This window comes from Macaca thibetana, chromosome 19 (assembly GCF_024542745.1).
Source record: "Macaca thibetana thibetana isolate TM-01 chromosome 19, ASM2454274v1, whole genome shotgun sequence".
In the NCBI taxonomy this organism is placed as follows: domain Eukaryota; kingdom Metazoa; phylum Chordata; class Mammalia; order Primates; family Cercopithecidae; genus Macaca; species Macaca thibetana.
Window position 1 is genome coordinate 17,013,633 of NC_065596.1, and position 13,853 is coordinate 17,027,485.

A 13,853-nucleotide genomic window follows, 5' to 3' on the forward strand; every position below is an offset into this window, starting at 1 on the left:
AACACTTACATATCTATTGGGTCAAAGCAGAAATGGAAACTTCCATTGAAGTCCTTTTGGAAAATAATGAAAACATGAATATCATATACCTTCACTTGTAGAATATTGCCAAAGCTTGGCTTTGATGTTAGTTAGCAGACTTAAATGGATTGATACATTAAGAAATAAACTTTAAACTATAAAATATAAGTGTGTTAGACAGGAAGGGAAAAGCAATAACAGCTAAGCCTATGGTAAACATAATCAAAGGGAAATCAGAAGGAAAGAAGATGACATAAAACTAGTGTCTGAAGAAAATTTTAATGTGTTAAGTTCTTTGGACAACTGTGCACTTGCTCAGTTTGAAAGTTTCAGCATGGTGGGAAAATTTAACTTGTCTAAATGGATTCAAAAAGCAGCAGAAAAATTAAGTGGTTATGAACCTTGGAAAAAGATACGTGTCAATTAATTTCCTCAAAAAAATCCCTTGGCCTGGAGAGTTTTATAGACATGTTCTTTCAAGTTCTGAAAGAGCATCTATTTCCTATAATATAAAAACTATTTTAGGGCATAGAAATCTATAAAAATTGTCCCAGTTCATATTATGAAATGAACATAACACCCTTAAAGAACTTGACAAAGAGGCCAGGCACGGTGGCTCAGGCCCATAATCCCAGTACTTTGGGAGGCCAAGATGGGCGGATCACAAGGTCAAGACATTGAGACTATCCTGGCCAACACGGTGAAACCCTGTCTCTACTAACAATACAAACATTAGCCAGATATGGTGGCACATGCCTGTAATCCCAGCTACTTGGAAGGCTGAGGCAGGAGAATCACTTGAACCCAGGAGGCGGAGGTTGCAGTGAGCTGAGATCACACCATTGCACACTCCAGCCTGGCAACCGAGTGAGACTCTGTCTCAAAAAAAAAAAAAAAAAAAAACTTGACAAAGATACTGCACTGAACAAAAGCCACAGGCCAAGCTAATATGTGACATTAGATTCAAATGTCCCAAATAAAACACTGCACTGGCAATATTGTTTATCTCCAAAATGCAAGGGTGGTTTAAGATCAGAAGATTTGATAACATCATCTATTTCATCAAGAGGTGCAATAAGGAAGATCATATCTATTTCAATAACCTTAATTTAAAATTCCTAACTTAGAGAAAGGGGAGGAAAAAAAAAGAGGCCTCTCATAAAACTAGTAATAGAATATTTCTTCTACAAGATAAATGTTACCTAGGTTAAACCAACAGCCAAGCTAACGTCATTCTTAAAATTATTCTTAGTATACTTAGGAACAAAACAAGGAAACCCCATCTCATCATTACTAATTAACGTTTCTCTGGGCATCCAGCCAATGTAATAAGACAAGAAACAGAAATTAGAGTTGCAAAGAATGGAATGTGGGAAATAAAGTCATTGCTATTTGCAGAGTGTCTAGCTCAAGGGTAGGCAAACTATGGCCCATGGGCTAGCTGCCTGTTTTTGTAAATGAACTCTTATTGGAATGCAACCCCACCCACTTGTTTACACATCATCTAGGGCTGCTTTAAGCTACAATGACAGAGTAGTTGTGACAGAGGTCATTTGGCTTGCAAAACCCAAAATATTTATTATCTAGCCCTTTACGGGAAAATTTGCTGACCCCTCTTCTAGTATATCATTGAAAACTCAAGAAAGTCAATTATGAAACTTTTAAAATGAGTTAGAGTTTGGGAAAGTAGGTACAATAGAAATAACTAAAAAAAAACTGTAGATATACCAGCAATAATTAGAATATAAAATAAGGAAAAAGATCCCTTTCCAAATTGCCATAAAACCTTAGCACAACTCATAATAACCCCATCTAGAATGACTTGTAAGGGAACAAATTTTAAAATGTTACTGATATATTAAATTGTATAAATAAACATGAAAGCCTGTATCAAACCATTTAAAGCTTACTGGCAAATGGAAAAGTGTAAGTTGTGTAGCATGATACATAAAAGGTTAATATCTTTAACGAATAAACAACACAGGAGTAAGGAAAGCACAAGTAATTCATGGAAAAACAAAGGACAAGGAGGGGACAATTCTTTGGAGAATCACAGAGAACCAATAAAGGAAAAATGAAGTCACAGTAATATAAAGATCCACAAATAACATAGTCGAGTGATAGCATATTTTTAATCTCTTGGGTTAAAAATCTAGACAAACTAAACAAACACAGAAAGGAAAAAAAAAAAAAAACTGTTAAGGCTTAGGGTTGCTGAGATTGTCCTGGAATGCAGTCTCATGGCCTGCTGGTGGAACCACAAGTCAATATAGAGTTTCTAGACAACCATTTAGCTGTAGATATTAAGAAGCTTAAAGAGTTTCTTATCTCCCTGAACCTAGTGACATTTTCCTCTAGGAATCTACTTTGGGGAAGTAATAAGACAATCAGATAATGATCAAAGGAATATTTATAACAGCAAAAAAAAAAAAAAAAAAAAAAAGGGAGCCGGGCGCGGTGGCTCATGCCTGTAATCCTGGCACTTTGGGAGGCTGAGGTGGGTGGATCACCTGAGGTCAGGAGTTCCAGACCAGCCTGGCCAACATGGCGAAACTCTATCTCTACTAAAAATACAAAAATTAACTGGGCGTAGTGGCAGACGCCTATAATCCCAGCTACTCAGGAGGCTGAGGCAGGAGAATCGCTTGAACCCAGGAGGTGGAGGTTGCAGTGAGCCGAGATTGCACCACTGCACTCTAGCCTGGGTGACATGAGTGAAACTCTGTCTCAAAATAAATTAAATAAAATAAGGACGATGGTTAAGTGAATGATGACTCATGTAGTAAATGGAATATTTTACAGTCATTCATCATTTACCAAGTTTTCTGCAGGGAGCACATGCTACTTCTGTAGGTGATGGGGGAAAACCCTAACATTAAAAAGGAAAAAATCCCAAAATTCCCTCCTAGTTAAGATGTTATGTTGAAAGGAAAATATTTAATAAATGCTTCCAATATAACAAGTAAACAAAGTTTACTTATAAAACAGGCTTGATGCTCATCATGTTCACACATAATATTTACAGGGAAAAAATTGCCCAAAGGAAGCAGTGGGCTGTGGATTTATAAGTGATTTACATTTTCTTTTCCTTTCTTCTTTTTCTTTTTCTTTTTTTTTTTTTTTTTTTTTTTTTTTTTTTTTTTTTTTTTTTTTTTTTTTTTTGAGGCAGAGTCTCGCTCTGTCGCCCAGGCTGGAGTGCAGTGGCACAATCTTGGCTCACTGCAACCTCCGCCTCCTGGGCTCAAGTGACTCTCTTGCCTCAGCCTCCTGAGTAGCTGGGATTACAGCTGTACACCACCAGGCTCAGCTAATTTTTGTATTTTCAGTAGAGACGGGGTTTCCCCATGTTGGCCAGGCTGGTCTCGAACTCCTGACCTCAGGTTATCTGCCCGCCTGGGCCTCCCAAAGTACTCGAATTACAGGCGTGAGCCACCTCGCCCAGCCTACATTTTCTCCTTTATCCTTTTTTCTTTGTATTTTAAAATTTGCTAGCTATCAACATTTGTTGTTTGATGGATCTTTTCAAGGGATGGGGAGAAGTGTGCTGATTGCACAGATGTTTCTTGGAGTTAATCTTCCTGACCTGAGTGATGTGATTCCTTTTCTAAGAATTACAGCTTAATCACTCAAATTATGCAGGTGCCCTAAGCAGTCATAAGAAGGAGAAGATGTATTTTTTCCTGTTTAAACTGACGATGTCGATCAGTAACTTGGACCATTGAGCAAATGCCATTTGGCAGGGCTTCCTGAAAAGCTAGACTCTTACGTGCTTTTGGTGTCTTATTTTTGTCACTGACCCTGGCTGGCCTATTTATCTGCAAAATGAAAAACCTGAAATCGAGCATGTCGAGGGGAATATCGGTGTGTGTCTACTATTGATGGTCTTAGAAGCACTCATCCCTCACGAGGTGGGCCTGCTCTAATCCTTCAGATGCTCACAAGGGCATCTTGAAAGCTGCTCTGGGTGGTCATTCCTGGCAGTCTGCATTGTAATCCATGTTCCCTACTGCTGCACCCTCCTGCACTCTGATCTTTCTTCTTCATCGAGCCTTTTAATTCTCCAGCGTCATTTAAAAAAAAAAAATGATGGTGATGGTGTGATCATGCATGTCCTACTGTCGTTCCAGGCCATCTCGGAAACGCAGGTCCCTTGGCGATGTTGGGAATGTGACGGTGGCCGTGCCCACGGTGGCAGCTTTCCCCAACACTTCCTCGACCAGCACGCCCACAAGTCTGGAGGAGCACAGGCCCTTTGAGAAGGTGGTGAACAAGGAGTCGCTGGTCATCTCCGGCTTGCGACACTTCACGGGCTATCGCATCGAGCTGCAGGCTTGCAACCAAGACACCCCTGAGGAACGGTGCAGTGTGGCAGCCTACGTCAGCGCCAGGACCATGCCTGAAGGTGGGGCTGCTGCCCCAGGGTCTGAATGTCATGCGGTGGGACACCCAGGCTGACCAAAGACAGATTCTCCTTGCTCTGAGCAGTGCATATCTGTATTTTACCTTGTTGGCCTTCTTTTTTTTTTTTGAGACAGAGCCTTGCCCTGTTGCCCAGGCTGGAGTACAGTGGTGCTACCTCAGCTCACTCCAGCCTCTGCCTCCTCCGTCAAGTGATTCCCTGCTTCAGCCTCCCGAGTAGCTGGGACTACAGGTGTCTGCCACCACGCCCAGCTAATTTTTGTATTTTTAGTAGAGATGGGGTTTCACCATATTGCCCAGGCTGGTCTCAAACTCCTGGGCTCAAATGATCCACCCACCTCAGCCTCTCAAAGTGCTGGGATTACAGGCATGAGCCACCGAGCCTGGCCCTTTTTTTTTTTTTTTTTTTTTAGTGAGATGAAGCCTTGCTCTGTCACCCAGGCTGGAGTGCAATGGCGCAATCTTGGCTCACTGCAATCTCCGCCTCCCTGGTTGAAGTAATCCTCCTGCCTCAGCCTCCCAAGTAGCTGGGACTAGAAGTGTGTGCCACCACACCTGTATTTTCAGTAGAGACAGGGTTTCACCATGTTTCCCAGGCTGGTCTCCAATGCTTGAGCTCAAATGGTCCGCCAACCTTGAGCTCCCAAAGTGCTGGGATTACAGGCATGAGCCACCATGCCAGACCATATTTTCAAATTATAAGAGTCATAGGCAACCATTATGTAAACTTTAGAAAATACACCACTGCACTGCAGCCTGAGTGACAGAGCAAGACTCCGTCTCAAAAAAAAAAGTTATATGCAGAAAGTAATCCATTTAATCTTCCTAACAATCCTGTGGGATGAGTTTTAGACGTCCATTCTCTGATGTGGAAAATGGGATGTGGAAAAATGGTGTCACCAGCCCAAGGTTGCACCACGGGCAGGTGGCAGAAGTGGGATCTGATCCAACAGTTACATCCCTGCCTCTCACTTCCTCTCCTTACAGCCAAGGCTGATGACATTGTTGGCCCTGTGACGCATGAAATCTTTGAGAACAACATCGTCCACTTGATGTGGCAGGAGCCGAAGGAGCCCAATGGTCTGATTGTGCTGTATGAAGTGAGTTATCGGCGATATGGCGATGAGGTAAGGCCCTTGACTCTTGGGCACACCCCTTCACACTTCAGCATGCCCCTTCAGAGTTGCCCTTGGTACCTCCTTCCTCTGCTGAAATTCTGATTCCAGTGCTTCTCTCATCTGATACTGTGCTATTAGCACTTAAAGCCTTGATGCTTGACTTCCCAGGAAGATGGGTCAGAAATGCCAACCTATAAGCTTGTTAGTTTTCTTAGTTTCTCACATTGCTTTTCAGCTGTGTCCTCTAAGTTGAATGATGTCTGTCTCCCACCATGACAGGAGACTCATTTCACTTTAGAAGGAGTTATTTGAGTCTTAAAACCTTATAAGTTGCTGGGCATGGTGGCTCACACCTGTAATCCAAGCACTTTGGGAGGCTGAGGCAGGCAGACCACTTGAGGCCAGGAGTTTGAGACCAGCCTGGCTAACATGGTGAAACCCCGTCTCTACTAAAAATACAAAAATTAGCCAGGTGTGGTGGTGGGTGCTTGTAATCCCAGCTACTCAGGAGGCCGAGGTGGGAAGCTGAGGCAGGAGAATCACTTGAACCCAGGAGGGAGAGGTTGCAGTGAGCCAAGATTGGCCATTGTACTCCAGCCTGGGTGACAGAGCCAGACTCTGTCTCAAAAACAGCAACAACAGGCTGGGCACGGTGGCTCATGCCCATAATCCCAGCACTTTGGGAGGCTGAGACAGGCGGATCATGAGGTCAGGAGATCGAGACCATCCTGTCTAACATGGTGAAACTCTGTCTCTACTAAAAATGCAAAAAAAAATTAGCCGGGCGTGGTGGCAGGGGCCTGTAGTCCCAGCTACTCGGGAGGCTGAGGCAGGAGAATGGCGTGAACCTGGGAGGCGGAGCTTGCAGTGAGCCAAGATTGTGCCACTGCACTCCAGCCTGGGTGACAGAGCAAGACTCTGTCTCAAAAAAAAAAAAAAAAAAAAAAAAAAAAAGCGCAACAGAGGCTATATGTGGCCCTTCACAGAAAAAGTAAACTTTCAAAAATAGCAAGTGTCCTTACTGAAATTGTCATTCTGGGCCTATTTTGGGGCCCTATTTGCTAAATGAATGGCTTGATTTGCCTTTTTTAACATTCGTTTTTAAAATAAAATCCCTTACCATACAAAGCTCAGCAAGTGTTTAATTGGCACAAACATGCATATGCCTCTAATCCATATTCTTTTTTTTTTTTTTTTTTTTTTTTTTTTTGAGACGGAGTCTCGCTCTGTCGCCCGGGCTGGAGTGCAGTGGCCGGATCTCAGCTCACTGCAAGCTCCACCTCCCAGGTTTACGCCATTCTCCTGCCTCAGCCTCCCGAGTAGCTGGGACTACAGGCGCCCGCCACCTCGCCGGCTAGTTTTTTGTATTTTTTAGTAGAGACGGGGTTTCACGGTGTTCGCCAGGATGGTCTCGATCTCCTGACCTCGTGATCCGCCCGTCTCGGCCTCCCAATGTGCTAGGATTACAGGCTTGAGCCACCGCGCCCGGCCGCCTCTAATCCATATTCTTCAGTTACTTTCTTCTGCCTTTTGATGTCTCTGTCCACAATAGCCTTTGGAATTATGATTTGTAGTTGCTACATAGAGTTTAATCTCGTGATTGGGGTATCATTTATTTTTGGGGATTTGGATTGCCTCTGTTTTTTACCATTTTAGGTAATACAGATTTTATCTGGAAAACAGTTTCGCTTTTTGGATTGACAGTTTTAGTTACTGTTTCAGTCAGTTCTTGCTGCGTGACAAACTGCCCCCAAAGGTCCTGGTTGAAAACAAAGGACATTGGCCAGGCGCAGTGGCTCATGCCTGTAATCCCAGCACTTTGGGAGGCTGAGGTGGGTGGATCACGAGGTCGGGAGTTTGAGACCAGCCGGACCAACATGGTGAAACCCCGTCTCTACTAAAAATACAAAAATTAGCCAGGCATGGTGGTGCGTGCCTGCAATCCCAGCTACTTGGGAGGCTGAGACAGGAGAATCACTTGAACCTGGGAGGTGGAGGTTGCAGTGAGCCGAGATCGCACCACTGCACTCCAGCCTGGGCCACAGAGACTCTGTTTCAGGCAAAAAAAAAAAAAAAAAAAAAAAAAAAAAAAGACATTTATTCTTTCTCTCAATTCTGCAGGTTCACTGGGTGATTCCTTTGTCGTGGGCCAGTTTGGCTGGAGCTGGATGGCCTCATTCACGTGACTGGGGCCTCAGCTGGGGACACTTGGAGCTTTTCCCCCCATGTGTTCTCTCACTGTCCAGCGAGCTAGCCCAGGCAAGGAAGGACATGCTCCATATACAAACACTTCTCAGGACTCTGTTCACATCACATTTGCTAGTGTCCCTTTGGCAAAGTGAGCCCATGGCTAAGCCCAGAATAAGGAAGTGCAATGCATCCTCTGAGTATCTCAGTGAGCTGGATACTGAGGCTCCCAGAGTCTCATAGACACAGAAAGTCATGATTCCCTGGGGACCATAATTGCAAAATTTATTAACATATTATCCTATATGTATTAATCCTGTAGTTCCTAAGGAAATCATTCAAATTTGGGGCAGGGAACAAAGCTCTATGCACAAGATTTTCATCAGTAGCAAAATATGCAAACCACTAGACATCCATCCATTGGAGAATGGACACATGGAAGATGGGGCAGCCATAGAATTGGTGGATGAAGAGCCATTTAAAACGATGTTTGGGGGCCAAGCATGGTGGCTCGTGCCTATAATTCCAGTGACTCAGGAAGCTGAGGTGGGAGGATGGCTTTGAGGCCAGGAGTTGGAGCCTGGGCAACATAGCCAGACCCCATCTCTGCAAAAAAATTTTCAAAATTAGCTAGGTGTGGTGGTCTGTGCCTATAGTTCCATCTGCTTGGGAGGCTGAGGAGAGAATTGCTTGAGCTCAGGAGCTCCAGGTTATAGTGGGCTATGACTCAGTCACTACACTCCAGACTGGGTGACAGAGCAAGAAGACTCTGTCTCCAAAAAACTAAGATAAAATGTTTGGGATGACGTTTGTTCAGTGTAATGTAGAAGTTAAAATTACACACTCTGGAATTTAGTTCCTTTGTGTTATCCCCCAGCAGTTAAGAATCCCCCTGTATCCAAACTAACTTATGATAGAGGAAAAGCTTATTAGCTCCCAGAGCTGAACAACTGAGGAGCTTCAGGAATGGCTGGATCCAGGATTCCTTTGGGTCGGTTGCATTTTTTTTTTTTTTTTGAGATGGAGCCTCATTCACTCTGTCATCCAGGCTGGAGTGCAGTGGTGCAATCTCAGCTCACTGCAACCTCCGCCTCCCGGGTTTAAGCGATTTTTCTGCCTCAGCCTCCTAAGTAGCTGGGATTACAGGCACCCACCACCACACCCAGCTAATTTTTGTATTTTTAATGGAGACGGGGTTTCACCATGTTGGCCTGGCTGGTCTCGAACTCCTGACCTCAGGTAATCCACCTTGGCATCCCAAAGTGCTGGGATTACAGGTGTGAGCCACCACGCCTGGCCTGGGTGGGTTACATCTTAAGGCTCCTGGCAGTGAGCCCAGTAGCCCCTGGCTGTCCACCTGTGGTTGTAGTGGTTCCAAACCTCATTTCTTTACAGTGCCAAACCCAGAGGAAGACAGAGTGCATCCCAGCATTCCCAGCTAGACTGAGGTCATGTGACACCCAATGCCCAATCATGTGACCAGAGGAATGCTGTATGCTGATTGGCTTGGGCATGAGGGATTTTTTTTTTTTTTAATTTAGAAACAGCTTTATTGAGATGTAACTTACATAACATAATATTCACTCCCACCACATGCTAGAGAGAATTTTGTAAATGTAGTAAAATTATACTCCAACAATATAAATTGTGTACATAAAAATAAAGTTTTAGGCCGGGAGCAGTGGCTCACGCCTATAATCCTAGCACCTCGGGAGGGCAGATCACCTGAGGTCAGGGGTCAAGACCAGCCTGGCCAACATGGTGAAACCTTGTGTCTACTAAAAATACAAAAATTAGCTGGGCGTGGTGGTGTGCGCCTGTAATCCCAACTACTCGGGAGGCTAAGACAGGAGAATCGCTTGAACCCGGGAGGCAGAGATTGCAGTAATCCAAGATCACACCACTGCACTCCAGCCTGGGTGACAGAGTGAGACTCCATCTCTCTCTATATATGTAAATAAATAAAATTGTACGTCGCTTTTTTTTCTTGATTAAAGCAATGCTAGGTAATTAAGGAAATTGTTGGCAATAACAGAAATGTGTCTATGAAAAGGTTCTTAAGAAGGTGACTGTAACCTCACATTCTCCTTTCATTTTCTCCCCCTTCTCTGCTTCTCTCTAGGGTGAACAGAGTTGGACTGGGTGGGATTGGGGTTGTGCTGTGTGGGGCAGAGGCTGTTGGGGATTCGTGGTGGGAATTTCTAATAGTGACCCTTGGGTCCCAGGAACAGGAGACACAGGCCAGTCAAAGGCATGGGAAAAAGCTAGGAGAAGTTAGGATTCGAGTTAAATCCAATGCGGACAGGGTGGCCAGTTGTCTAGGTTTAGCCAGGACTGAGGGCTCCCTGGGATGTGAGATTTTCAGTGTCCACACTCAGAAAGTTCTGGGTGAACAGAGACAAGTTGGGCACAGAAGCAGAAAAAAAATCAAGGAGGATCTGCAGTGGAAACAGGCATTGTTCACTCTGCAGAATCTGTATCCTTGCTGTCAACAATGCCCTGAATTTCCTTTGGAAGCTGCTCGTCTCCCTTGAGTGGCTCTCACCTCCCACCTTCAACCCCACCCTGGTACCAGGACAGAACACAAAACTCAGCCCCAAATTAGCCGTGACAACAATGCAAATCAAGAGCACAATGCGATACCACTTCGTGCCCACGAGCATGGCAAAAAACCAAAAAGATGGATAGTAATTAGTGTTGGTGAGGATGAGGAGAAATCAGAACCCTCATACGTTGCTGGTGGGAACGTAAAATGGCACAGCTGCTTTAGGAAAGAGTTGGGCATTTCTTTTTTTTTTTTTTTTTTTTTAGACAGAGTCTCTCTCTATAGCCCAGGCTACAGTGCATTGGTGCAATCTCAGTTCACTGCAACCTCCGCTTCCTGGGTTCGAGTGATTCTCCTGCCTCAGCCTCCTGAGTATCTGGGACTACAGGAGCCCCCCATCACACCCGGCTAATTTTTGTCTTTTAGTAGAGATGGGGTTTCACCACGTTGGTCAGGCTGGTCTCGAACTCCTGACCTCGTGATCCACCCACCTTGGCCTCCCAAAGTGCTGGGATTACAGGTGTGAGCCACTGCGCCCGGCCGGTGAGTGTTATGTTGTTTTTTCTTTTGCTAGTTTCATAAACAAAGCCACCTCTAGCTATTTAATTGCATTTTTTTTTCAGTATCTCCCTTCAAAAAATTTTTCTTAGAGACAGAGTCATGCTGTGGCACGCGCCTGTCATCCCAGTTACTCAGGAGGCTGAGGCAGGAGAATCGCTTGAACCCAGGAGGTGGAGGTTGCAGTGAGCCAAGATGCCAAGATCTCGCCACTGTACTCCAGCCTGGGCGACGAGAGCGAAACTCCGTCTCCAAAAAAATAAAAAAAAAAAAAAAAAAGAAGATGCATTTCCCCTTTGTCCTGGATAGCAGCTACCTTGGGTTTCTATATTTGCTTATTCGTCCCTCTCTACTCGGTGACTCATTCCACTTGGAAGAAACTTTGGACTGGAGTTCCCCGCCCCCACCCCTGCCATCAGACTGATTTGTTTTCTTGCTGTTACTGTCACATGATAAACACGGGGTTGTTGGCTTTTTTTTTTTTTGAGACGGAGTCTCGCTCTGTCCCCCAGGCTGGAGTGCAGTGGCCGGATCTCAGCTCACTGCAAGCTCCACCTCCCGGGTTCACGCCATTCTCCTGCCTCAGTCTCCCGAGTAGCTGGGACTACAGGCGCCCGCCACCGCTCCCGGCTAATTTTTGTATTTTTTTAGTAGAGACGGGGTTTCACGTGTTAGCCAGGATGGTCTCGATCTCCTGACCTCGTGATCCACCCACCTCGGCCTCCCAAAGTGCTGGGATTACAGGCTTGAGCCACCGCGCCCGGCCTGTTGGCTTTTTTTTTTTTTCTCTAAAACATTTATTTCTCTTCTCCACTCTCCACCCCCCTCCTAAATGTTCCAGCCCGGTTCTCTGCTTGCACTATTAGCTTGGAACTGTTTCGAAAACTTTTCAGAGTTTTGGCTCGACGCTTGCAGGTTTCATGGTCTTATTCCCGAGAGCCTCCTGCCTCTTCTCGGAAGCTCTCGGTTTATCTCTAGTTACAAGCTTATCACAAGGTATGTTTCGCACTTTGCGAATCTCCATTTGGGTGGATCCCAACTGTTTTATCCCCACTGTTTTATTTATTTATTTATTTACTTATTTTATTTTATTTTGAGGCAAAGTGTACCACATTTTCTTTTTCAGACAGTCTCGCTCTGTTGCCCAGGCTGGAGTGCAGTGTCGCGATCTCAACTCACTGCAAACTCCGCCTCCCGGGTTCAAGTGAATCTCCTGCCTCAGCCTCCCGAGTAGCTGGGATTACAGGCACCCGCCACCACGCCCAGCTAATTTTTGTATTTTTAGTAGAGACAGGGTTTCACTATGTTGGCAAGGATGGTCTCGATCTCTTGACCTCGTCATCTGCCCTCCTCGGCCTCCCAAAGTGCTGGGATTACAGGCATGAGCCACACCGTGCCTGGCCTAATGAGTTAAAAAAAAAAAAAAAAAAAAAAAAAAAAAAAAAAAAACACCGAAAGGCAGCACCATGGCAAAGAAAGAACTTTCTTATTTGTCCTTAGACATTAAGCCCATTTATCTATTTGGTTCTGATGCGGCAGAGGCCGAGAGTTGCAGGGAAAGGCAGGAAATCTGGCATAGACCCTGCAGATCCTTCATTTCCACCCTTTTCTAATTTTGCTGGAGACATGGCAAAAATATTTTGCCATGGTCTTAAGGAGAAGTTATAAAGCCAGACAGTTCTCTTTTTTTTCTTTTTTCTTTTTCTTCTTTTTTTTTTTTTTTTGAGACGGAGTCTCGCTCTGTCGCCCAGGCCGTAGTGCAGTGGTGTAATCTCGGCTCACTGCAAGCTCTGCCTCCCGGGTTCACGCCATTCTCCTGCCTCAGCCTCCGGAGTAGCTGTAGAGCCAGACAGTTCAAGAGCTGGCCCTGCCACTTTGCAGCTATGAGACTGCAGACAAACCATATAATGTCTTAAACCAGGGGTCAGTCAGTAAACTATATCCCATAGGCTGAATGTGGCCTGCTGCCTGATTTGTAATGATTTGTGAGCTGGGAGTCACTTCTGCATTTTATTTATTTATGTATTTATTTTTGAGACGGAGTCTTGCTCTGTCGCCCAGACTGGAGTGCAGTGGCACAATCTTGGCTCACTGCAACCTCTGCCTCCCGGGTTCAAGTGATTCTCCCATCTCAGCCTCTGGGTAACTAGGATTACAGGTGTACGCCACCAGGTCCAGCTAATTTTTGTATTTTGGGTAGAGACAGGGTTTCACCATCTTGACCAGGCTGGTCTCGAACTCCTGACCTCAAGTGATCTGCCCACCTCAGCCTCCCAAAGTGTTGGGATTATAAGCATGAGCCACCATGCCCTGCCCACTTTTGCATTTTAAAATGGTCAGGGAAAAAAACAATCAAAGGAAGAATAAGGAGAGATGTGAATCAAAGGGTGCAAAGTTTCAGACAGGAATACGTTCTTGGAATCCATTGCTCTGTACATGAATGGTGACTGTAGCTAATAACACATATTGCAAAATGGCTAGAAGAATAGATTTTAAATATTCTCACAACAAAGAAATAAGTACATGAACTGATGAGCATTAGCTTGTTTTAATCATTCCACAATTTATACTGTATCATAACTTTACACTGTACCCCATATGTGTATACCACTATTATTTTTATTTTTGTTTGTTTATTTTATAGACAGGGTCTAGCCTGTCACCCAGGCTGGAGTGCAGTGGAGCTTTCATAGCTCACTGCACCCTTGACCTCCTGGGCTCAAGTGATTCTCCCACCTTAGCCTCCTGAGTAGCTGGGACTACAGGCGCGAACCACTGTGCCTGGCTAATTGTTCTATTTTCTGTGGAAATGGGGTCTCACTATGTTGCCCACGTTGGTCTCTAATTCCTGGACTCCAGTGATCCTCGCGTCATGGCCTCCCATAGGGCTGGGATTACAGGCATGAGCCACTGTGCCAGACCTATACGACTGTTGTCAATTAAAAATAAAACAAATGATGTTTAGAAAGATAATATTATAGAAAATAATATTAATAGAAAATAGA

The 13,853-nt window shown here is 44.7% G+C and overlaps 1 protein-coding gene across 3 annotated transcripts in view; it reads left to right on the forward strand.

Moving 5' to 3' along the window:
* INSR (insulin receptor) overlaps positions 1-13,853 on the forward strand; it is a 192,069-nt gene that overhangs the window by 157,479 nt on the left and 20,737 nt on the right. For all 3 annotated transcript variants that reach the window (XM_050770036.1, XM_050770037.1, XM_050770038.1), the window contains 2 exons: positions 4,149-4,423; positions 5,428-5,567. In XM_050770036.1, the coding sequence (XP_050625993.1) occupies positions 4,149-4,423; positions 5,428-5,567 (415 nt within the window). The remainder of the gene's footprint in view (positions 1-4,148; positions 4,424-5,427; positions 5,568-13,853) is intronic.